Genomic DNA, 25,377 nt, shown 5'->3' on the forward strand with positions numbered 1-25,377 from the left:
ATCATGGAATGGTTGGGGTTGAGGGACCTTAACGCTAATCTTGTTCCACGCCCCTGCCATGGACAGGGAAGCTTCCACTGGACCAGGCTGATCATAAGACTTGGTGTTCAAAAAACCCCAAATGCCAGAAGAATGGATACCCCAGCCCGTCACTTACACCAGATGTCATCAACACCAGAATGTTAAAACTAAGCATCCTCCTCTCATGCCAGCTGCATGCAGCCCTCTGCACAGAGGCTGGAATTAATCCAAACTCGTCCTCTGCAATGCCTCAGTGACAGTTCCAGATTTCAGCAGTGACCAAAGTGCTCTCAGAAACACTGTGGGTTTTCAGCAGCTCTGAGTTTCTAATATTCTGTGGAACGCACATATTTCCTTAATGCCCCAAGACAACTCTGACAGGCTTTAGAAAGTGTCACAAGAACATTGCGTTACCAAGAAAGGTTTTATTCTTTTTGCCAGTAGCTTTGTTAATTGCACAAAAAAAAAAAATCTTTGTTTTGCCATTTAAACATTTTCCACACATCCTATTCTGAATGACAAACGTTAATTAAAAACAAGGCAAGAAAATAAATTCACAACCTTAATGAACTATAGGATCTATCATAGAGGGAAAAGGAAGTTGCTTTTCTTACAAGCTTTTCACAAGTGTCACATTTTCTGTTTAAAAAGGAGGGAGTCAAAAGAAAGCAAACTGCTAAAACAAATCCTCATAAAAAGAAATTTTACAGAATTGTCAACAATATTAAGACAACATTGACTAGCCCGTTTTATTAGAGCATCTCTCAATCCACTGCTTCCCCCACTCCCCTCCCCCGAATCTCAGGCCTAGGAAACAGATTGAGATCCATGTTCAGAGGCTACAGACATAAATACAAGAATCCGACTGAGATTGACAGCAATCTCAACCAGCATCTGGAACAGTCCGGTTTTCCCCATTTCCATCCCTCCTCCTCACTTCACAGCCACGTCAGAGCTCCTGGTCTCCTTCTGCTCCTCCCTGGCACACTTGTGACTGTACAGCTGACCAGGCAGCACCACAGCCACTCTACAGCCACTCTCACTGGACATCAGCCCAAAGCTGCAGTCAGACTTTCCCAGGATAAATTACAGTGCTGAATTAGTCCGTACCCACCACTCCCACAGAAATAACCATCTCCATTCTGGGAATTACAGTATTTCTGGAAAAGAAACCCTGCAGTAGTGAGTTGCCTAGGGACCAGTTCTTGGAATTCCCTATGAAATACCTGTCACAAGACTTGAGAGCTCCTTTGGCATTCTCCCTGTATCCAGAGGCACCACAAAGTAACAGAGAGGGAGATCCTCCACTACACCTTTGCTCAGGCCCATTCACCTTCACTCTGGCCCAAAAGGGAAGGGACAGGTAGGGGATGCTGCTGCACTGGCTCGGCACAGTTCACTCTCAATTGCACCTGAGACAGTGCCTCCCTCTTCCTCCCCAAAATTTTCCACTATAAAATCTGTAGTCTTATCTCCTACCTGCAAACCCATGATTTCCCCCCAGATGCCCTCAATGCATAATCTGTTTGCGTGATTTCCTTACTCTGGCATGTTTAACCAAGGACTTCAGGTGCTAAACAGCGGAGCTGTGGATAGGGAAGTGCAGTGTGTCAAAGCAGGTCAATGACTGGTTATCCTGGGCACGTTTCTGTGCCTTTTAATATGGATACCCACATGGAGGATGGCAGTGGCACTGCCAAAGGAACACGGATGTACAACTAGCATCGCTCACACACACTGACCAACAGGTAGTGAGGTCTGACAGCTCTGTTGCCAGGTGTTCACCAGAGGACAGAAGTAATGCAGAACACAGCATTAGCCCGAAAAGAACAGAGATCACAGGAAGTTAAACACTCAAAGTAACATTTACAGAATGAGGCATTAGATGTTGTGATTCAAAATGAGTGACACTGTTTCTTAACAAGGTGCCCCTGAACCATACACATACGCTGCACAAAGCAAGATTGGTAGGAAATTCTAACCCAGGGAAAATTTCCTTACATAGCCATTAAGTTCCTAGGGGAAAAAAAAAAAAAAGGTGGGAGGGGCAGACCTTTGAGATTTAAAGGAACTCGGCCTAATTTGAATCTGTTCTTTTTCCTTTCAGAATCCCAGCCCAAGGAAGAAAGAAGACTGTGCCACTGAGAAGTGATTTTGGCCAAAGTTTCTCACTTGGCATATTTCTAACTCTAGAATCTAAAATCCAAGAACACTCCTAAAAGGCTGAGAATTTAAAAAACAAACAAACAAACCCCCCACCCCCATACTGTGCATTTTGAGAGACAGGATCCTTTGGGCTGTGGGTTGCTCTGCTATCAACACTGAGAGCATCTCTGATCTCTAGCCTTGGCATCTGTGCAGTTCATGCCACCCATTTCTAAACTAAAGCTCAGCAGTGGTCTTTCCCTCCCCCATTTTAGTTACTGTTCTTTCTAGAAGTTGGTATTTGTCCACAAGCAAAGTCACAATTTCAGGGAAAAGGCTCATGCTGTGCTACTTTGTACCCAGAGCAGGAACACTAAGAACATGTATGGAAAATCTGACACGTGTAAAGATCACTACTCAGTACACAAAAGTTTCCCTATGAGGTAGGTAATCATCACCCACCTTTACAGATGGGCAAACCGGCTGAGAGATGTAACAACCATGCAAAGGCCAGAGACCGTGGAAAGGAGCTCAGGATTCTTAACCTCTTGGATCATTCTTCTTGCCCCTTTCAGACTCATCACTCCGCTTATGACAGTGCTATAATCCAAGACACCTTTGTAATTATCGACCACACGGGTTAGAAAAAAAAAGCAAGAAGTACCAGAACATAAGCTAAGGCCAGGAGCAAGTAAAATATCTAGCCCAATTTTAGGCTCTGTGCTTCTCCTGCAGTTTTCTATGCAAACATGTTGCTCTCCAATCTATCTTGGCTGGGCTGTGATTAGCCTTTTAGGAGGCTCATTAACACTGGCATTCTCCCATTTTCAGTACAGTTTGTGTTCCCTAAGCTATAGCTGTCTGTACCGGGGAAGACACGGATTCAATGTGTTGTCTAACAGTACAGGAATTCCTTCATCAAGGTGCTGGGGAAGTGGAAGTTTAAGAACAGAATCATGACAGTGTCACATGCAACCTCCATTAGCATCTGGAACTGCCCTTCTCCTCCATGGGAGGTGCTTTGTTCTCTAACAGTGCCAATTAACAGTGCCAATCACCTTACTTGGGACCAAGGACTTGAGTGATTCACAGGCAGATGGGATGTTTGTCATCTGTCCCCTTGATGCAGAGAGTCCAACACACACATTATTTCACAGCAAAGGAGAAAAGGGGTTATTAGAAACAGCATCTTGGACAAGCAAAAAAAGAGGAAAATAAAAGCAGCCAAGCAGCAGGTTTCTGGCCAAGTTGCCTCAGAGCTTCTGAACAATCGCTGCTGTTCTGTCCCATGACTGTCAGTGCATGGCATGGACTTTTCTAATTAGACTGCAACAATCCAAGCCCCCTCCTCCCCCCATCCTGCCACAGGGGAAGGCTTACTGCAGCAGCTGCCTTGGTGGCAGGTCTCAAAGTCTGTGTATAAAAGGAAATGGAAAGACAGAGATGGACTGGTCCAGAGTTAAAACCCAGTATCATAATAATATTAATCAATAATCATTGTATGAACAGTAAGAAGGGTGCAGCCTAATGGATGTAGGCCCTGTACACTGCAGACATGTCGTTGTCGGATTGGTCCAATGCTTTTGCTCGTTTATAGACCTAGAGAACAGAAATCAGAAAAGGATCAGAGCCTGCACTTGTGTGAAGTGAAGCCTTTCACCAGCAGAAAAATGCCCTTGTTGGCCACTGCAATCAGAGAACTGCACAGTATGTCAAGTAACCAGAGCAGTGCAGATCAGAATGATTCTGATCTGCAGGTCTTGTTGAGGCCATCTGTGTTTCCTGATGTGACATTCTAAGGGCTTCCACAATCAAAACAAATCCAATGTAACCCTAGTCAAAATATATTTCAACCACTGTTTCCTTGTCTTAGAGATTAGGTAATTCTTGGATTAGACCTCTTGTTGACAAATTGCTCTGCTGAATAGATGAAGAACACACATCTGAACACTGGACAACTCTTACCTCGTTGGCAGCAGCTGCCATGGGAGTTGGGTGGTTGACAGAATCGCCTAGTGCAATAGCTAATCTAAGATCCTTCTGTATGTATTTCAGGTAGAAATCAGGTTTAAAGTTTCCTTGCAAGATATCTGTTGAGAGGAATGCATGCAAAAAGTAAGCATGACAAAAGTAAGCTCAGTCCATGCTGCAAGAGGCTTAAATTCAATACCCATCTCCCTTTCCCTTGCTGATCACTACCTTTAGCTCTCCTGCTTCTCTATTCTCTACCTACATTACAATGTCAACAGCGACATCATCTGGCTGCAGGAGATGCCCACTGACAAAGTGACCCCAGATTTCTAAGCAGCCTGCCCTCCATTTCACTTGTTACCCTGCCCCAGTGAAATCCTAATTCAAACCCTAAGCAGTCCAAATTCATATTCTCAGAAGCCCTGGCTATGAAGGGGAAGGAATGGAACTCAGTTCTGCATCTCTAAAGTGCTTAAAATAACCATAATCCCAAGCTGATGAAGATGGGAGACTTCTTTTCTCCCTTCTGCCACTCGCTGAAACGCTGCTAGGTTGTAACAAATGCCCTGTACTAAAACAGTGTAAGAGGACTTTACTTTGGCACTTCTGGTCCAGGAAGATGCTGGCAAGTTGTCCCTGATTGAGGATATCCAGAAGGGTCTGCTGAGACTGGCCAGTCACTTGAGCCAAAGTCAGTCCTTCTGCTATTGTTGCCATGAAGCTGCCTTGGACCATGTTCACAATCAGCATCATCTTGGCAGCATTGCCTACTTCACCTGGGAGTGAAAAACACCGTTGGGATTCCTCCCGAAGAGAAATAGCAGCCCTACTCCCCCAGCCCACACAGAAGTAACACCACTAGACTCTTTGCATCAAGCACTCAGCAGCTTCCCCTGAAAGATTTCAGAAAAAGTTCTCATTTTTCAAGCACTCAAAGGAATGGAGACATCATAACAAAGTATGATTTAAAACCAAAAGCATCACAGATCCTCTAAAGTGAGACAGTATTCAAAAAAGAAACCTTAGCCTGCAGTTCCGGAGGGGCAGGCCAATTTCCCACACTGCCCAAGGAGACAAGAAAGAAATTACATATATGCCTCCGACTCCTTGCTGGAAGGAACTAAAACTGCTGTCAGGCCCTTTGTGTTTCAATTACCTAGGAAAAAGGAGGTCTTCCCCATGGCTTGGAAACAGCTGCTGCAGTCCTCATATAACCCCCTGTCGCCAGCTGCCAGGATCACAAGCATCCCATCATTAGAGAGCTGCTGGTTTCCTGAGACTGGTGCTTCCAGAAAGCGACCACCCCTGGACACTATCACCTGGAAAAGAGCATCTCTGTTTAGCTGTGCGTGGACAGCAGCAGGAACATCACTTAGGGCATTCCTGCACCTGAGGCCAGAATTTTAAAGCAGAACAAACAGCTCTGACGTACAACCAGGAGAGGAAAGCACTAACACGTGATGCGTTGTATCCTGTAAAGGGTACTTAAGACCAAAAGTTGCCCTCACACTCCAGCAAGACCTTCCTGCACCCATCACTACTGTGTATGTTTTAAACAGCTGAACTGACGTGCTTTAGCAATGGCACCCTGTACTGGCCAAGGGACTGGTGCTGAAGGTGCACATGTGGTGTGGGAATATCAGAAGATTGACTGCTGGGGTATTTTCCCCCTTTTCCCCAGAGAGGAATGGCCTTTGACAGATCTCTTCAGCCAGAGGTTTATTAATATGTATGATTTTTATTCTCCAAATTGATGCTACACACTACTGTGTCACCAACACATCTGATACTACAGCAGAAGTAATCAGAACACTTCTACAGAAATCCTCTCTATGATAATAATATTTTTACAGAATGAAACGTGAGGGCATTCCTTTTCCCCAGAACATTTTAACTAAGGAGATTATGCATTTTATCAATTTAAGTACAGTTATTAATCCAGACAGGGCTTTACCATCCAGTTTGCTACAGAATACCAATCTGGCTATAAATACCTCTTAAGGGATCAAAATTTGTCTGCCTGTTTACACTGACGCCAGCTAATAGCCTTGCCAAATCTACAGGTTTTGCTGGTATCACCAGGGAATGTCTCATCCAACTCTGTTTGCCAGTCAAGATTTGACACATTATTTTGTCTAATTTGCCTGGAACTTGAGAGTCTCCCAAAAGAAGTCCAACAGGTAATAAACTGCCTGAAGCAACACGAACTGCCGCTGAATCACAAGTGTTAAGAGGCTCAGTTTAGTGATTACCTGGGCCAGTTCTGTGACTGTGTCTGCATCCACGGTGGACATATCCACGTAACACTTCCCCGGGCGAATCCCCTGCAACACTCCACTCGGACCAAGCACCAGCTGTGGAGAACAGAAGAGCGGTAAAGCAATAGGGTGTCTGCAGAGAAACCCCAATCCTGCAGGACAGGAGTCCAGGTGAGCCTGGTACTGCAGTGGCAGACCCCCAGAGGGGAATCAGAGCCTGCCCTCAAAGGGTTAGTTTTTAAAAAGTATGCTTTTTGTTTGGACATTTATTTTTACACAGCTGCACTAGTCAGCATCTACAATTACCCAGGCTGCTGTGGTTAGCAGGAATCAGAACTCGCATTCAGTGACTGCATCCCATAGTCTAATCAGCAGAGGTAAAATAAGAGCTAATCCTTACATCCTTTGCTGCTTTTGGATCTGAAACACAGGCAAAGGTGATGTCACAGGTGGAAACAACTTCAGCAGGGGTTCTTCCCAGTCGTGCACCCTCCTGGATGAACAAATCACACTGCAAAAGGCACAAATCCAAAGGTAAGAAAAATTAAGTACAGAGCGAATGGGTTCTTCACATTTTGCTGAAACAAAACCCACTGCTGGACACAACTCAAAGAGTCAGGCAAGTTAATTACACAGCAACTTGGTTGTCTTCCGTTGCTTTGTCCACACACACACACACACACACAGCTTTTCTGAAACCCCAGGTGAAGAACTTTGAAAGAAAGACAAAGACACAAAACACTTAGGTGAAACAATAAGAATGTTGTGGCTTTGGGAAGAGAGATTAGGGAAAAAAATTGGACAAAAAGACAGAGGAGGTGTTACTGGACACTAAACAGGAATATGCACAGCCGAGACTGATGTGTTTCAGCAGCCTGCTGCTTCAAAATCTTAGCTCCTTCTTACCTTATCCACTCATACCAGTCATGTTTTGCTATTAAAATAAATAAATCTTTTAAACCCTTTTCACTAAGTAACTACATGGCCCATCCTGCTTTGATATTGCACAGTATCATCCAAGTACCACATCTCCTCCAGTTACTTACTTTTCCTCCTCCACTACAAAGAATAATACTGTCTAGAATATAAGTGCAATATCAGCCCCATCTTCATTTTGAATGCCTCCATAAAACTCTTTTCATCCTGGTCTGCTGACACAGCAGTTTTCCAACAGAACCCTTGTTACTGCAACAGTGGATGTAGAAAAAACTGTGGTTGAGCAGTGCATCTTATCACACCTCTCCTGGGATAACTCCCCACACCTGGCCTTTTTGGCATAACACTGGATATTCACATCAGCAGTATTTCCAGAGACATGCTACATCCCAATTCTCAACTCATATACAAGGGTTTAATTTTTCTGACAACTCTCTGCTCTCGTACAAAATGGCAGTGGGGGGGGACTGGTCACATAAAAGTGACCACTTGAGAACAGCCCACAGCAGCACCTGGTCACAAGTGCCCACCAACAAGCACCTAGGAAACAGGAACGGAACGAGGCAGCAAGGGCGTCCTCATGTTTCTTTGGCATCCTCCCCCAGGCACCACTGACAGACAATCTCTGGCCTCCCTGAGCTACAGGGGGTAACTGCACGCTTAAGAAAGATTCAGGCACATGCCTACCTTTTCAGCAGTCCGGTTCCAGACAGTGACAGTGTGACCCATCTTCAGCAAGTTGGAGACAATGCCACTTCCCATCAGGCCAAGGCCCAGAAATCCTATCCTGAGGGGTAGAGATAAACATAAATGCAAGAGAAAGCAATTGGTGTTCATCTCTCATGGTGTTGAAGATAATGAAGAGCAAACTCCGGAGCATCACCAGCCAAAAAAAATTCCCTAACAAAGATGTTCCACTGCAGCCACAGCTAGAATGGGCAGATACTGAGCTTTAAAATCGAGCTGGGATTTATTCTGCTTACCAAGCATCCCTAACAATTTCCTGGAGAAAGTCTTTACCCTACCTCAGAAAATCATATAAAGGTTTGGGTGGTCTGGGCTCTTTTTGTTTGTTTAGGGGGCTTTGTTTGTGGCATTTGGGTTTATTCAAATTGCTATTTGTGTGCTTTCTGTTGCCAGCCATACCTGACTGAAGTTAAAAGGAACATTCAAAGATCAGCAGGTGCTTCTCTAATTAATTTTCTGGTTTTAAAACTAAGTCACACATAGTTTGCTTGCTTATATAATTGAATGATGCATTACAATATTTATTTTAATAAAGCCCAGCAGGGACTACTGGGCTAGGCATCATGCACAGACCAAAGATCCAGTCCCTACTCTACAGTTGTGATTTCAAACACAGGAAGAAAGGAAGTATTAGGCCAGTACAGGTCACAGTGAGTTTCAGAGAGCAGCTGCCTTCCTCTCCTCCACCACCCCCAAGCTGGAAAGAATTTTGCTCCCCCATTCATGAAAAAGACAATGTGCCAACAAGTTCCATCCCTACAGTCACCTGCAGCAGGAATTCCTTTGCAGATATTGCTGCAAGGACCCTTTTATCCATCATGCAGCTTCCTGCAAAACCCACAGCTCTAGGAGAGATTCCAAAGCATTGAGCTACATGTCTGATATAACTTCACAATGAAATGTACATGACAATCCCCCAGTTACCTCTGCAGAACTGGCAGCTGCACTGTAGCTTTCACAAGCCACCTTGTCCTTTCCCAGCTAGCCATGCTGCCTTTTCTTCAAGCAAACTAATTCAGACAGCATAGAGCAAGTCACCACAGTCTCCTTACGTAGCCCAAACCAGATCCACCTATCCTCAAGTCTCTAGACTAGATACTCCTTCTTTCCAGACCCACCTCTGAGCCACACTTTCCTGAGAGACTCTTTTACCTGAACAGCTTCATTGTTACTTTGGTTCCCCTGGAGTACAGGTGAGAACTGACATCCCATGAGAGCGGCCCCAACGGCAAACAGCAGGAGTGGCCTGAACTCAATTTGAACAGAGCGGAAGTTACAGAGCGAAACAGGAAGCTCAAGTTCGGCTTCTCTCACTCTTTGAAGGAGAAAGGGCGTGTTTCAAAGAAACCAGAAAGCTCACGTGCTACACAGCAAAGGTCTTGTGATGGGAGAACACACCTCCCTCTTCTTCTTGTCTTCTGCATGCCCAGGAGAGCGATTAAACAACCCCAGTCAACTGCCAGGCACTTCTGGAGACAGATCCTCTTTTATCTTCCTACCTCACGCAACACTTAGGAATACTGCTGCTAACGCCCTGCAGTGGAACCTTGCTGTTAGGGCAACTGTAGAAACACCCCAAATTGCAGATATATCCAGGACAGAATTTATTCTGCATTTTGTACTGTACAGTCCCCTTTGTTTTTAGCTTCCTCCTTCCCCCTTGCCGCCCAGCTCAGAGTTTCACAAAAGGACAGAGGAGATGTCTAGTTGGAGGGAAAGCTTAGGTTTATTCATTCGCAGTGGCAGGCTAGACAGTGGCTGCTTGTCTGAGCTGTGAAGGAGAGAAAGGGAAACGGCTGAAGTGTGTTGGAGATCTTACTTTTTGTCTGTAGGCGTGATGCTGCCATTGACTGCTGTGCTGTCTGCTGCCTGGATGGAGGTGGATCCTGTCTCCTGGGGGAGTGGGGTGGAAAGAGGGGGAAAAAAATAAAAATAAAATAATAGAATGCACAGCTCTGGAGGAACTGCAAGGCCTCATGACAATAGGGAAAATCCATCAAAACCAAGATTTGCCTTACCTCTTCACAAACCTTCAGCTTCTTTGTGATGGCTTGATAGCAGACAGCTGGCTGTACAGAGAAGACAAAGTATTCAGGAGAAGGACAGTGCTGACTTGCTCTGCTGAGCAAACAGACCATATCCTTGTTCCATAGAAACAGGCAGCTCACCCACCCACCACCATCTGCAAAGCAAGACAACTCTGGGGCTTCCCTCAAGGGAAACAAACAAACAAACAAACAAACAAACAAAAAACCTATTGCAACATATTAAGGTCATCCTTTCCCATCCTGCCCCAGCAATTCAGCCTGTCTTCTAACAGAGGTCCTGCAAACTCCCTTCTGTAGGTCCTATGACAGGCCCCTCTGGAGGCCCCAGAATGCAGGGTATCCCTGCTCCCACATTTAGCTCTCTGAATCCTGCCATGGAGCAACCTCACATCTATGCTCATCATGTCTCTGCAGTTGTGGAAGCAAAACCTTCTGGTTAACATGAGAAGGTACATGGCTTTCTAAAAAACAAAGGCTGCTCCTTCCCATGCTGCTTACTGTGAGCTTGCCTAGATTAAAACTGTTAGCAGCTCTTAATCCTTCTAGCTCTGCCCAGATCCTCAGTGAGATATAAATCCTTTTACATTTAATTTGATCTTTCCTTTTCCTCCTGATGTTCACTGCTCAGTATAAAATCCTGCAAGTCTTGGGAGATAAATTGGCTATATCTTACAGAGAGCTTTTCTAGTTCTGGAAATTCTCCTGCAACATTCAGAGACTTGACAAGCCCATCCAGATGAGGAAATTGACAGGACAACCATCAAAAACAATTAAACAACAGGATTTTCAAACAGAAAACCAGCTTTTCCAGAAAACAGAATTCTAGAGCTCTTTATGCATACTCCCTGTACTCAGTCCCAGCAAAGGGCCGGACACAAAGCTAGACAGACCAGGAGGGTGATCCTGTCTGCCAAATCCTCACCTTCTCTGTCTGGCTCAGCAGGAAGTGATGAAAATGTGGATCACTGTCCTTTGGGGGCTACAAAGAGAACAAGCACAGCCTCAGAAGCATTCCCAGAAAGTCACTGAGCAACAACAGCACAATTCCTTTGCTCTCCCAAGCTGCATCAGAACAACAGCTTAAGGTGGAAAATATAAAATGTATCAACTGCCTGAAGCAGCCTGTTACAATTAAGCAGCTTACACTGTGTTTCATTCTCAAAACCCAAGCCATTCAAACCAAATTCCCTGGTTTTGGACATCTGTAGGAAAACCAGAGAAGTCTATGAGCACTTTACCTCCAATTTTGGGAATTCAGTCCCAGAAATAGCTTTGAAATGAGAAGTGCAAAAATGAGCACAGCAAGTTAAGTGTGAATCCCAACAACTTCTGAACTGGTATTGTCCAGCTAGGTTCTGTGCAGAATGTTCTGACGCAAGAAAGATAAGATCTTGCTGTTTTACAGCCATACAACAGGCTCTAGGAACCAAACTCGGTTCCTAGATCGTCTGTGTTGTAAAGCTTCTCACCTCACTGACACTCGGTGGCCATTTAAACCCAGCTACTGTTCCAGTCATCACTCTCTTCACTGTACTTGATTCTGGAATTGTGAGGTCCTGAGGAGACAGAAGGAGGATTAGACAGAGATTACAACCTGGCTCAGAGGCTGGCCACAGCACGATGATCATACGAGCACACAGAGTTCTGAAAGCACTACCAATGCCTTCCATTTCACGGGCCTTTCCATAAGCCTGTGCATTATCAACACAGGTGAGGTGAGGAAAACAGGAACTGCCAACAAAGGAATTCAACACAGTTATGGCTTCTGGAGAGTCCATTCTTCATACCTAAGAGGAATCGTTGCACTTGTGTGCTCATGCAATGGGTGGAGAAGCAAACGAACACACTTGATCCAGTATTTTCCTCTGTTGGAATGCAAAAAGCTTAACAAACAGGTGAAAAGCATCATTACAAGCAGAGGTCTGAACTCTTCTAATCCTGCCCTGTCACAAAATAGCCTACCTGTTATCAGGAGAACCGTCAAAGCAAAAGGCCGACAGCCACACGTGCAGAATCTGAGAAACAAACTGTGTGTAGGCTGCCCCATCCACTCCATAGGCCCTGGTTTGTAGTGTCGTGACAGTACCTAATACATTGTGGTTTTCACTGTTAAGCAGATTAAATTTTATCTTCTATTTCGCCAAGACATACAGGTTAAAATAGCCTTTATGCTACAGGTCACAGACATGTGCTATAGACACATAGATCTTTATGTTCCATGAAGAGGATGCGCAGGACTCCTGCACAGTATGTGCTGTCTTCCTGAAATGAGGGTACTGAAATGGAATCCCATTATCTCCCCTCCAAAATTACTTCCTGAAAATGCAAATACCTTAATGTCCACACAGAAGCACAAGAGAAGAGCACTGTTTGTTAAAGAAGGTCAGAGCAAGACTCCTGGAGGTAACCCAGATCGATGTGACTGTCCAAGTGTTAGCAGGGACAATGTAGACATCAGACTACAAACTTAAACTGCCTAGGCAGAGTCCTGCACACTAAAATTCTCTTAGACAGCACACTGCTGTTTCAACTGGTAAAGCATGGATGAAAACCATCCTTGATGCGTAACAAGTTCTGTTGGTCCTCCGAAAATATTCATATAAGCTAAAGAGTATGTGAATGATCATCTATGGCTACGAAGCCTTTCTAGATACAGTACACCTCGGCAACAACTGGAGTTTTGAACTTTATGCATCCTTATTGCTTGGAAAGCTGAAATTTGGACTGTGACAGGGAAAAAAAAACAAATCCCAGCACTGTATTAATTCAGGACAATGACATAAATGTTTTCTATCCTAAGGATGAAGAACTTGGGGAACTTATGAAGTTCCCCAAGGCAAGAAGACAAGATTTTAAAATTTTAGAATTGTAATAGGCTGAAAAGCAGTACTAAGGCAGCATTGTTATATTTTCATGGCAATTTCTTTAACTGTCACTTTTCAGAAGCCATAAGGCTTACTTTCCTACCTTACCCTGCTTATGTTCCCTGTCTGTGGCCAGGCATTTATCACACAGCTGGCCACCTCTCTGTGGTAAGTTTAAAACCTCTCCACTGCCATGTGCCAGTAAAATAATGCCTACCACCACAACTCACTCAAAGCACTCTGAAGGCCTGAGGTAGCTAACACAGTAGAACCTAAGCATGCAACATGTCAGCACAATCAGAATTCTCCCAGCCATTAGTTTTGATCAATTATGGAATGAAGCTGGCTCAAAGACACAGCAGCACTTTGCAAGTGAAAAAAAAAGGCCCTGTGGCTTATAGTAGAGACACAACATGCTTATAGGAAGACACTTAGAAAAGTTAAAGTTATGTTGCCAGTGAAGCATTTTTCTGCATCAGTCAAGTCACAAGTTCAGTAATTATTAGTCAGAATTCATATATGCATCCATTCCTCCCTTTCTCCAACTTCACTGAAAAGTAGAAACTGATGGGCTCTGTTGTGCAGCCTGATTTCACAGACACTGGCTCTTTTTTAGAGCCAGGATTTACTTCAACTCCTTAGGAGTTGGACTCTATGATCCTTGTGTGTCCCTTCCAAATCAAGATATACTATGACTTTATTCTATGATTCCTTCACAGCTAATAATATCTGAGATGATCAGCTTCATTTTATGAGTTTGCTGTTTAACCAGCAAAGGCCAATCCATTCACAGTTCTGGAGAGCCAAGACCACCATCTTGACTTGCATCCTGGTGTGCACTGAAAGCAAAGATTGTGAAGCACAACGTGATCCCTCCGAAGCACAGGGGAGCAAGCAGGCCGCTGCATGGTGTATCAGCTGAAGTCTCCCAGTCGTCTTCAGGTGTAGTCTCTGATGGAGCATATGCCTCATAAGAATCCACCAAAACAAATATCCATTTGGAAAAGGAAGATCTAGACCATAACTGTGAGTTCCACACAAAAAAAGGCTGGAACTCTAGATGAGGGTAGACAAAGTATTTTTCGCTATCACTGCTGGTACAACATCCAAAAGTATCAGGGAAGTAATGGGGATAAAATAACAATGCTCCAAGATCAGATTTTTATAATGGAGGATGGAAACAGATCTTATAGCATAGAAGCTGAAATTATTTGAATTAATTCTTCTGATGGATATCCCAGGCTACGAGGTTCTTCTTTAAGCCCTTGTCCTTAAGAATACTTCAGCTCTGTAAGTCCTGAGAGTGAAATGGAGTGACTACTAATCGCCTGATCATAGGAAGCAGATGAGATGGGAGAAGTCAAGAATCAGATGAAGACCGGTATCTCTTCACTATTCCTTACCACACAAACTGAACTCGAAGGATGGTAAGATGAAAAGTCTCATGATACAGCTTTCAAAGCCCTCTCAAAGATACAAACAGAGCCACTCACAGTAACTAACGGGTAAAAATCACAGGAAGAATCAACAATGTGCTTGCCAAAGGTATCAGGCAGCCAAATGGTCTACGAGGAGCAACATGGAACAGTTTAAAAAAAAAAAAAAAACAAAAAAACTGAACTGGCCTGTTAGTCAAGGTGCCAGTTAGCCCTCGAGTCCAGCTGCCAAGTCCATGGGCACTGGCGGACATGCACAACACAAACCTTCTCATCCTTGGGCGGACGCCCCCGCTTTCGGGGGCTCTGATCCTGGGCTCTTTTCAAGGGTGACTTTGATCCTCTCTCTGATGAAACAGAAGAGACCCTCTTTTTTCCTTCCCCTGTGCCCTTCTTCACCTTTCCTTCAGACAAACTGGCCTTGCGTTTCTCTTCACCAGTGGATTGCTTGCCTCTTTCCTCACTGGAATTACGCCGATTCTTCTCTTCAGTGGAGTTATGGGAAGACGCCTGAGAGATTACAGAATAGAAGACGGTAAGGAAAGAAGAGAAGAGATGGAATGATTTTCATGCAAAACCAAGGATGTGAAGGACCCTGTGCTGATTACTATCAAGCAAAACAACAGCACGGTAACTTGAAAACTAGGTATCTCTTAGCCCTTTGGAATCGGTGAGTGAAGTTCCTGGTTAGTTCTCCTGCAAAAACACACCAGTTTAAGCAAGCACGCAACAGAACAGGCCACCTGAAGACTTGATGGCAGTGTGCACACTTCCAACATACTAAAGACAAGATTAGTAGATTCTATTCTATCCCAAGACTTAAGACTGATTTATCCCAAGCAAATCTATTAGCCACTTCAGTTTCTCCAACAGTTTAACAAAACATTTTTCCCCACCAAACAAGATTAAATGAGGAAGAAGAGAGGATAAGAAACAAACCAAAACACAAAAAGAAGGAAAACAAAACCACTCTCAACTTGCCAGAGGTACCAAACTCCTTTCACATAAAAACGCATCTAACCACTGTTCATGCCAAGACCTACTTTGATGCATACAGTGAAAAAGAACCCACTCACCTGGTCCTTGCCTTTGGTTTTCCTAAGAAACTCCTCTACAGCATCCACAGCTTGCTGGAAGCGCTTACCCTTGTTAATCTTGATCATTTCCTCTTTGTGAGCGTGATAAGGCTTCAGCTGTTCCACTTTGATCCAAGCACTTGAAACAAAAAAAGAAGTTAGTTATATTCTCCAAACAGCAGCTTCCACAATGATCCCACAGATACACTTTCTCTCCCCAGAACCACTGATGACAGCAGCCCAAACTCACTTGCTATCTACAACCTCAGAGGTTGCCACTTCTGCATTCACTGAGAACTTTCTTCTGGCACTTTAACTTTGTTTCTTTTTATCTCCTCTCATTCTAGTCCTGCCCCACTCTAACCATTAGTCATATTCTCCTATCAACAAGACCACTTTTGGATGTGATCACAGGCTGTGTTTAGAACAATGGCAGCCCAGTGACTGCTCGTTTCACCAGGAGGAACACCCACAGTCCCACACCTCCATGTAAAGTAGCCACGAATAACACGAATCTGCTCGAGGGGTTGTTGAAAGCAAAAGTCTACATAAAAACTCTCAGCCATCAATCCCCGGTTAAAATATACTGTGCATGCAGGTGTCTAAAAAAACTGTAGGAAAAAAAAACCTCAAAATTCTGCATCTCACAATAGGACTGACCCCAGACAAAATGAGCGCAAAAGCCACATCTCATTGCTGAACATATTTCTGATGTACCCTGATACTCTGCATGAAAAAAAAAATTCTTGTTTCTGAGGATAAAGAACTGTTTTCTTCATTGTTGATATTTTAAGATGAACTGACTGGTACAGTAGCAGAGTATTAACCTGACTGGAGTCCTGTGAGGAAAATCAAATTATTTCCCTGTTTCCACTCCTGCTAAATACAGATTCTTGACATTTACCAAATGGTTAAGTTGTCAAGTACAGGGTGATAACTCCACTTTCCTTTAGGCAAAGCAGCACTTCTACCACTCTTTCACTTCAGCTTAAGGGAATGTCTTTGCTTCCCTTGATGCCTGAATCCCTTATGACTTTCAGAGATTAAATCAACCTTTCTCCCTCCCCAAATTCAAGACCAGGCTTATCAGCCACACTGTTACAAAGCTATTTCCATCCTACTGAAAACAGAACTGTGTAAGTTTTAAAAACCTTTTCCTGAGCTGAGATGGCTATCATAGCTTCTTAGCACACAGCAAAAATGGGGCAATCAGATTTTCTCTCATCCCCAGACATCCCTATGTTACATTGACTAGCCATGATTACAGGTTTTAAATATTCTCCAGTGCAGTCTAGCTCCTGCTAGAAGTGAAGTGATTTAATAGGTGCTCTTTCAGACACTGTAAGCACCATGTCATACAGTTAAAGCAAACATGACGGTGAAAACAGTAAATAATAATAACAATAATATTTTGCTAGATCTTGCAATAGCCACTGTTTGTGGTCAGGAACCAACTTGCTTAAAGTAAACAAACTTTTTGGGTCTCATTTGCAGACAGGAGTTCCTACTAGAACTGACTGGAAAATGCCAGTACTCTTTCCACAGAACCCAGTGTTCCTGCATGCAAAGCTGAACCCTTTCACTCAGTTTACATCATCTTCATAAGAACTGACATAATGTAATAAAACAAGTCAAATCATTCCATTCAGGCTAGAGCCTGCATCCAGCAGCTACTCAGGGAATCCCTCCCAGCTGCCCAGACATCACTGTGAAAGACAACTTAAAATTCCCTCCCACTGTAAAGCCTGTTTGTGTGACACACAGGGACCAACATCCCTGGATACCACACAGCAACAGCTCATGAAAAGCCTTTCATTATGTATATAAAGAAAACAAAATTCTGAAGCACGTTATAAAAAAAAAGCATATTAAATGTTGTTGCAAGATTAAATTTCTAAATAAAAATAACTTCTTTTTTTCAAGACATTCTCTTAGGTTTCTGCTCATCCTAACCCTCCCCACTGCACATGTTCACTGTCTTCCTTTCTCATTCCTTTTCCTTTTGATCTGGAGAAAGCCTGAAGCACAAAGCTTTCTGGTTCCTGTCTTCCAAAGTGCATTTTGGTACTTGTGATCCACCAAGACAAAGAACTAAAAATCTCAGAGATAAACTAGTAAGTGAAAAACAATCTTAAATCCTTCTTCAATAAAAAATAAATTAAAAAAAAAAAATTAAAAAAAAAATCAGTTGTTTCCTTTCCAGTTTATTCTTTGTGCATCACCTACCTGGACAACATCCTGTAAGAGATGAACGTGTCATTTGACACCAGATGTCCATAAAGCAATTACATACAGCGTTTCAAACACTTGAAAACAAAAGAACTTTCCACCAAACAAAATCATTCATGTTTCTACACACGATCTCAGTACCCTCAAGGCAATGAAGGCCTCAAGGATACTAAATATATAAAAGGGGTTATTATGTCTCTCCTGACTCAGCAATGAATCAATGCCTGAGAAAAACATTAGTGCCATCACTGAAGATGTCATATTTAAGATGAAATTGTGTTCATATTCATACTGCTGCACAGTCACATGATATCTGTATAGGATGTGCTACACAGAAAGTGAAAAGATCTAATTAAGATCTTTGCACCCATTAGCAATGGGTTTCTCTATTAATTTCTCCACACTGTTCCTCATCCTCTCCGAAATATCACTCTTACAATAACACTACATGTGTAAAAATGAACAAAATCAAAACTTAGAATAAGAAGAGGCAAGTATGAATGCGGCCTGGAGCTGCACAGGAAGAGTGACAACAGAGATACCGGATTCAAATCCCTGGCACAGGCATCATTCCAGCCACTCTTTTCCTGTCTAAAGATACTAACTAATGATAAACTGGAGAAATGAGAAGGAGGAGTATTCACTCACTTTTTGCAAACCTTATAGTTAGAACTAGAAAACAGTAGCACTGTATCTCCAAATTTCTATTATTTACCACAGTCTGGGAAGTATTTCATTGCTTTACACTGTAGCACTTTAAATGCCCACACTAAATGCTAACACAACCACTTCTGAAAGTCAAAAGAAAATTGCTTTGATTATTTACAAGCCCAGTGTGTGAGCACAAAAGAGAAATCAAGATGGGTTTTCTTCTGTTAAAAGAAAATGTCCCAACCTTCATCAGTAAAATAAATAACTGAACTCTGGAATTTTATATGTAAACTTCTAGGAAAAAAACCACAAAAATTATTAAAAAAGAATAAAAGAGAGGCTTCTTAGCAGAAGAAAACACGAAGGAGGGCAATACTGAAAGAAATTAAGTATTACATTTTTCAAATTTATGCAATAAAATACCTCCTCAGTAAGGGGTGGAAGAGTTTTAACTACAGCGATTTCCAGCCATGGCATTGTGCCTGCAGAGATGTCTAACAACGTTCCAGCTGGCTCTGCTATAGCAACATAGAGCTCGACATGGGATAATGTGCCTCCCTGAGAAACACCAGGAACACGAGCTCACCCCCTCCATCAGCTCAGACTACCCCTCAGGCCTTGGCAGCCTGAGAAGCCAATGTCCAACTTTAAGCAAGTGTTTCCTGATGTCAGGACCTGAAAGAACACTTTAGAAAGACTATATCCTGAAATTTCTCTCTCCTTGAAAACCAGGGAGAAGAGTGGCAGAAGAAAAGGGTAGGTGTTTGCATCCCAACAGGATATGGAGGATGGGAAGGCAACAAGTGCTGTGCTAAAATCACTGTGCCTGATGGAAACAGGCTGCAGACTGCTACACTTATCTTGGATTACAAGCTTCCTCCATTTTTTCCTTGATATATTAAGTCAGGAAGTGCCCCTTAACCCCACCACATTTAGTTTTGCACTGATGCTTCAAAAAGGTTGTGAGTAAGAATGGGCTGATCCAACTTCCTGCTAAGACTGATATACACGATTTGCAAGTCCATTTGGCTGTTAGGGAATATATGAAGAGGGAGGAGGGTGCCAAGGGAGGTGCGTGGCTGTGTTTGTACCCGTACCTCTGAGAGATGCAGGACTCTCCCTATACAATTGCAGTAGAATGATACCTTAAAAGAAATAATATTTTCAGTTTTGACAATGTCATAATGAATCTCCAAGCAGGCCATGAAATGTAAAACATTTTGAACTGGATGAAGCACACCTGTGGGCCTAGTAGTCTATTAGCTGTAACTACTAAATGCAATAAATGCACACATAGAGCAATGTGTAAGTTCTTACTTGACCACTGGAATATCTACAAAGATTTTCTATTACAAGACTGTAGCATGGGAAATAAAATGGAATCTCAAAAACTATCTGAAAAGCACAGTTAGAAACACAAATAAGAGGTCAAAGTTCCACTTCTAAACTACATTTAAATTGTTGTTGTTACACGCTTGTCAGGTCTGCGGGCAGGAAACATCAACCCTTCTTGATTTTAGATGAAGAATCCTTTCAATGCGACTAACTCTAAGAAGAGACACTCAGAAAAACAACTCCAAGGCAGACCAGAAAAACCTCCTTACCAGTTTGGAGCACAAGGTAATAAAGAGACACTACATGAGTGTGTGCACCACAGTTAAGGCAATTGCTTAGATCAGTACATGGATATCACATCACTACCATGAATTCTGAAGAGGCTTTCACTGTGGTAAAGCACAGGTGTATTTACTTCAGTTTAATCACGAGGAAAATCTGCTTCCATGGGTAGAGAATCCTTACCTTCCAGAAAAACTTTACTTTGAAAGTGACAGAAACAACTAACACCACCAACACAACAACCATCTGGAGCAGAGTTCAGCAGAAATTTATCAATAGCCAGGACTTGGAGCACAATCTGAATGCACTCATGCTCTCACTTGTGTGTCTTGGGCCAAAACTACTCACAATCTTCCAGTTAATCCACTCCCCTAAGTCACTGAAGCACTGCACTGGGCCAGTACATGTCAGCATTCTACTTTCAGGAGAAGGAAAATGCATTTCCTCTGTGCTGTATCCTAAACTAGCGAGCATGTCACAAATAACCAAAACCTGTACACTCCACCAAAACCACTGCCAAACTCATCAGTATGTTTTTATTCACCCCTCTGCTCTGCTCACACACATGCATCCCCATTTTTACTTCCAAACAGCTCACATTTTAAGTGAAATCATTTAAATTTTTCCTGATTTGGTTTGTTGAATATGTTCAAATATGAGGATTTTCTCAAGCAGCACAATGGTTAGAACAGTACAGTTTGAACCAGTACCAGCCTTCTGAAGTTCCAAGTCAGGACAAGGCACAGAAGCTTCTCTCTCTTCTGTCTATCAATATTATTTTAAAAGAAAGGGGGTGGCACATTTATTTCTATGTAACTTTCGGGTAGTCAAAGCAAGCAAATTTCTAATTCATGATTCTAATTTCTGATTCATGATTATCTAGCAGGAAATGATTAAATTTCACAAGCTGGGGATGGGTGGAGGGGGTGACACTACAACAACCACACTACCTTACTGTGCCAGGTGGCTGGATTTGCCCCAGCCAGAGCTCTAGAACCCTGTAATAAATCCTGATTATTTTGCAGCTCCGAACTCTTCATTTGCAATCACATTGTTAATCTCAGCTACAGTACCCCAGATATTTGACTACTTTTCCCAAACTTGTCTTAATAAAAAAAAAAAAAACAAACAACTGTATTTGATTCAGTAATGTGAAATACAAGAATCAAGAACAATCAGGACAGAAATAGTCTATCTCCTCAACTTTCAGAACTTATTAGCTCAAACAATCATGTTTAATAACCACCAAAAAACTTCAAATCAACCTTCACTTGCCTCAAGTAACTAGAGATCCAAAAGTTCCCCTTCACATGCAGCATTCAATTCTGCTCTACCCAGTTTAGACCTCAATTCTTACTGGAAAAATATTTTTAAGTATTAAACAAAAATAAATTAGTGGTCAAAAATAATTTCCTTAAGAAACGTTCATTAAATGGTCTCAGTTTTTGGTATCTTTTTTTCCAAAAAGTAAAGGTTCACAGATATTTGCAATTTCCTTCTTTACTGCATGACTTAATGCAAAATAGCAGAAAATAAAGAGGAAAACTGAAAAATTAGCAAAATAATTTTCAGTTTCACAAAATATCCAAGTTATTAGGGTTTTTTTGTTGCTTTTTTCTCCCTAGTTTGCAATTGTTTAGACAACTACGATTTTGTACACATCTGAAGTCGATAAACTCTGCCTTGCTAAAAGGAAGCCTGTAACAGTTTTGGCTTTCCTATACTGTAAAGACTTCCCAAGGAACAGCAAAAATGTTACCAGGTAGGACAATATATTCTTTCACAAATGGCAATTAGCCAGTTAATTTTATTCCTCTGGCAGAAGAACAAAAGCACACTTGGAGCCGTACCTTCCTCATCCATGGTTACAAGCTAAAATCTAACCCAGTCACATCACACCTACTCCCCAAGAAATGGCAAGCCACCAAGGACTTGCCCTCATAGCAGCAACTCAAATCCTAACCTGACTGTGTAAGTTTTTTCAGTCTTCATACACCCCCATGAGCAGCTGCAGAATGTAATAATAGATGAATGTTTTCTTCGTGTGGTTCAAAGATAATCCTTTAAGAAGCTACACTGCACTGTGTTAATAAACAGTTCTCCCACAAAAGATCCACATAATAGTGTTTTCCCCAGATGAAAACAAGCAGGTACATACTGATCTTCTGTTCCAAAAAACTTCACAAAGAAGCACTTTTTTCCACGAGGTTTCTTCAGATCTTTAGGTGGATTAACAATCTGAAGGTGATCAGAAGTGAAAATTAAAAAGCACATAATGATAGATTTATACTCCGTGATTTTACTGTCCTGTCTGATAGCTATTGCAGATTTTTTCATCTGACTAGGAAGAGAACTGGAATCTGCTGTAAGTTTTTCAAGTAAATATGTAACCTAAGTATTTCCTCGGACATGAGAATGCTGCAGCAGAGTGCTGTAACCTCAGCATGCTTAGCCCTCACACTGGCACCAAAAATATAAGAAAGTTCTTTCAGAGAAGTAGAAATAATAGAAATGGCACATAAAATTCAATTATTTTTAATCTTTCACCAGAAAAAAAAAAAACAAACAAAAGAGAAAGTTTAACTACTCACTATCCCCAGAATTAATACTCAAAAATCATAGCTCTAGAACAGTATCTTGAGAGGCCAGACTCCTAATTTCTATTTTTAAACACAGTTTAGTTAACCAACTTACTAAGGAAGGAAAGAAAACCTGTCTTACAGAAAGAGACAGGATTTAAGCAACTAAATCTGGGAAACACAATCAGTTCCAGAGCTCCAGAGCTGGCTCTCTGTCACTTTTTATTCCATCTGAACTGCCAGCTGTTAGTGAGAGACTGAACTTCTAGATCAAATAAAGCCTGGTTCACAGTTTAATTTGTGGGGTGTGTGATTAAAAAACAAACAAATAAGAAAACCAGTATTAATCAACAACTGAAATGCTTTCAGGCAAACCCTTCCCCATACAGAAGGAAAATGCAAAAACAAACAAACAAACAAACAAACATAAACCACCAAAAGTAAGAAAACAACAACAACAAAAAAAACCCCAAACCTCACCTTTCCTGGCCATGGAGGATAACGGCCCAGCTTCCCCCTAAAGAAAAAAGAAAGTATTAGGCACCAGAATCAGAGAAAACAAACTATTCCAGTATCTGCCTTTTCGCATTATCTCATACTTTATATATTAGGAGAGTTACAACTTGCAGTCAAAACCTTGTGTGCAAGGCAGGACACAAGGCTGACACGTGCACCTAATGCAGGCTCTGAGCAGTCTGACCTCGCTGCACTGTCAGAACTGAAGAGAACAGCAGCAGCACAGCTGCTGCCTGCAAGACAAGAGTAGCAGGAACTGCAGCACTCCAAGAGTGGAGATTCCTTCATAAGGAGCCAGAAAAAAACACTGATGTAGGCAATCAGAGCAAAGTTCAGGTTGGGAACTTCTATCCACCTGTCCAGAGCAGTCTGTGAGCAGAGCAGCTCAGAGAGCTGACCTTCTGTATCTCGCAGGATCCCCCCAACAGGTGCTCCACTACCACCTTCTCCAGCTGCTCACTGCTAGTGGCATGTGCTAAAGATATGAAGAGCCACTAAAAAAAGCAGAAAAGTTTCCTTCCTACATTTACAAATGTCTCCATTATGAAAACTAGACAATACTAGAAACACTTACAGAAGAGGAAGAGACATCAGTGTTAGCCCTCAGCTTTATCCTCATCTCACCCCTGTCACTGACTCAGGCTGCAGTGCTCACAACACCTCGTTTGCAAGAGACTGGCAAAGAACCTGTGGGGCCCTGACACAAAACTTCTCAGCCAGTGGCACGGCAGCCCCCCAGGATGGACTCAGCAGCCACAGACGGGCAGCAACGCTGTCAGGAGCTGTGGTCGTACCTCACACGTGATGCTCCCACTCCTGTACCAAACGAGACACCCAGCAAACCCTTTCTGCTGCTGCTGTCTGACTGTTAAAGTTCGCTGTGACAGCTGCAGGGAAAGCACCTGCCTGGGCTGCCATGTACAAAACTAAAGCAGTACAGTCTGCATTTCAACACTGACAGCAGTGCACTCCCCAAATTCTCATCCGAAAGAAAGAAATTTGTTGAAAGTAACCAATCTTTACTTACTTTGCCATATAAATTAGATAACTTCCCAGCACTGCCAATTTTTCAGATGAGAAGCTGCAGTTGTCACAGCCTGGAGCAGGCGCTTCTTTTTTATCTGGGATGTAAATACAGATGCATGCACTTGCGTGTTGGGAATTAACTACTTCTTGGAACCCTGGCAGGACAACCTGGCCCATCCAGCACAGCAACACCACTTAATCATGGAATACTCTCAGGTCTCCCGACCAGGAAACAAAGAGATCACAGATCCGACTACCTGAGGGTATGATCGGAGTGAAAAGGGGAAATGGCTTCCGGGGACTCCCACAGAGACACCCCACCCTACAGGGAAATGCTGTTTTCCAGGATAGTGTTGTGTTGCTTCATTAAAGCACTGCCAAGAAACGGCGTCACGGCTCTCCCTAAATACTTCCTGACTGATCCCTGTCCCTTCTCGCCTCCCTCAGGAGGTGAGCCCGTGCTTCGACCGAGCCCCGCAGCGCTCGCCCCTCCGTGCCGGTCCCCTCCCCTCTCCACAGTAAACAGCTTCCTCCATGAGACGCCCCGAGAGCCTCTGGCACCGGCCCGGCCCACAGCCCAGCCCGGCCCAGCCCGGCGCTGCCGGGCCGGCCCCCTCACACCGCCAGCCGGACGGCGCTGGCGGCACCCGGGGCCCCACAACGGCCCCACCGCCCCGCCCTGCCCGTAGCCGCTCCCCTGAGTCCCCGCTGACAGCGCCCGGCGGCCCGGCCCGACCCAGCTCCGGCCGCGCCGCTCCCGGGCCGGGCACAGCCCCACCGCTGCCCCCCTGCGTCTCCTTCACGGCCGCAGCCTCATTCCGCGAGAGGGGCCCGCCCTGGGCGCCCCGGCCCGCCGGCACTCACCACACCAGGTCCCCGAGCCTCAGGCTCACGGCCGCCATCTCACCCTGCGCGCGGGGGCTGCCGGGACCAGGCCGCGCCCTGGGGGCGGGGCCTCGCCTGGGCGGGCGGGCTGTCACGTGGGCGAGCGAGCTGTCACGTGGACGGCCCCTCCCAAGCGTGACGGCAGCGGCGGAGACGCCCATTGGTGGGCGGGGTGTGTGTGGGCGCGGGGTGTAACGCGGCTCCTCCCCGGGGCGGGGCCCAGCCCGACTCCTCCCAGAAGGCGGGGCCTATCCCCGGCCCGACCCAGAGCCGGAGCCCACCCAGATCCCGAAACGCGAGGGGAACGAAGTTCTTATCACCGATTCGTAGGTGTCAGAAAGGGCATTCTTCTTTATTCAGTGCGCTGGCCGT

At 43.8% G+C, this 25,377-nt stretch overlaps 1 protein-coding gene across 4 annotated transcripts; it reads right to left on the bottom strand.

Annotated features, from left to right (window-relative positions):
• Nucleotides 1-430: 430 nt before the first annotated feature.
• On the bottom strand, nucleotides 431-25,069 carry GLYR1 (glyoxylate reductase 1 homolog). 4 transcript variants are annotated; one of them, XM_027902716.1, is made up of 16 exons: nucleotides 24,985-25,056; nucleotides 23,059-23,095; nucleotides 22,158-22,237; nucleotides 15,503-15,641; nucleotides 14,694-14,936; nucleotides 11,596-11,682; nucleotides 11,049-11,105; nucleotides 10,097-10,147; nucleotides 9,898-9,971; nucleotides 8,019-8,118; nucleotides 6,796-6,906; nucleotides 6,390-6,488; nucleotides 5,294-5,456; nucleotides 4,734-4,913; nucleotides 4,132-4,256; nucleotides 431-3,765 (listed from the first exon to the last, which is right to left on the bottom strand). In XM_027902716.1, the coding sequence occupies exons 1-16, from the start codon at nucleotides 25,020-25,022 to the stop codon at nucleotides 3,691-3,693; spliced, it is 1,659 nt and encodes a 552-aa protein (XP_027758517.1). In that variant the 5' UTR covers nucleotides 25,023-25,056; the 3' UTR covers nucleotides 431-3,690. The 4 variants fall into 4 exon arrangements, with proteins under 4 accessions (XP_027758517.1, XP_027758516.1, XP_027758519.1 ...); XM_027902715.1 differs by having other exon boundaries at nucleotides 6,390-6,491; XM_027902718.1 differs by lacking the exon at nucleotides 14,694-14,936 and having other exon boundaries at nucleotides 6,390-6,491.
• Between the last annotated feature and the right edge of the window lie 308 nt (nucleotides 25,070-25,377).

This window comes from Empidonax traillii, unplaced genomic scaffold (assembly GCF_003031625.1).
Source record: "Empidonax traillii isolate 1590-97213 ecotype Southwest subspecies unplaced genomic scaffold, ASM303162v1 scaffold903:size462939, whole genome shotgun sequence".
Lineage (NCBI taxonomy): Eukaryota > Metazoa > Chordata > Aves > Passeriformes > Tyrannidae > Empidonax > Empidonax traillii.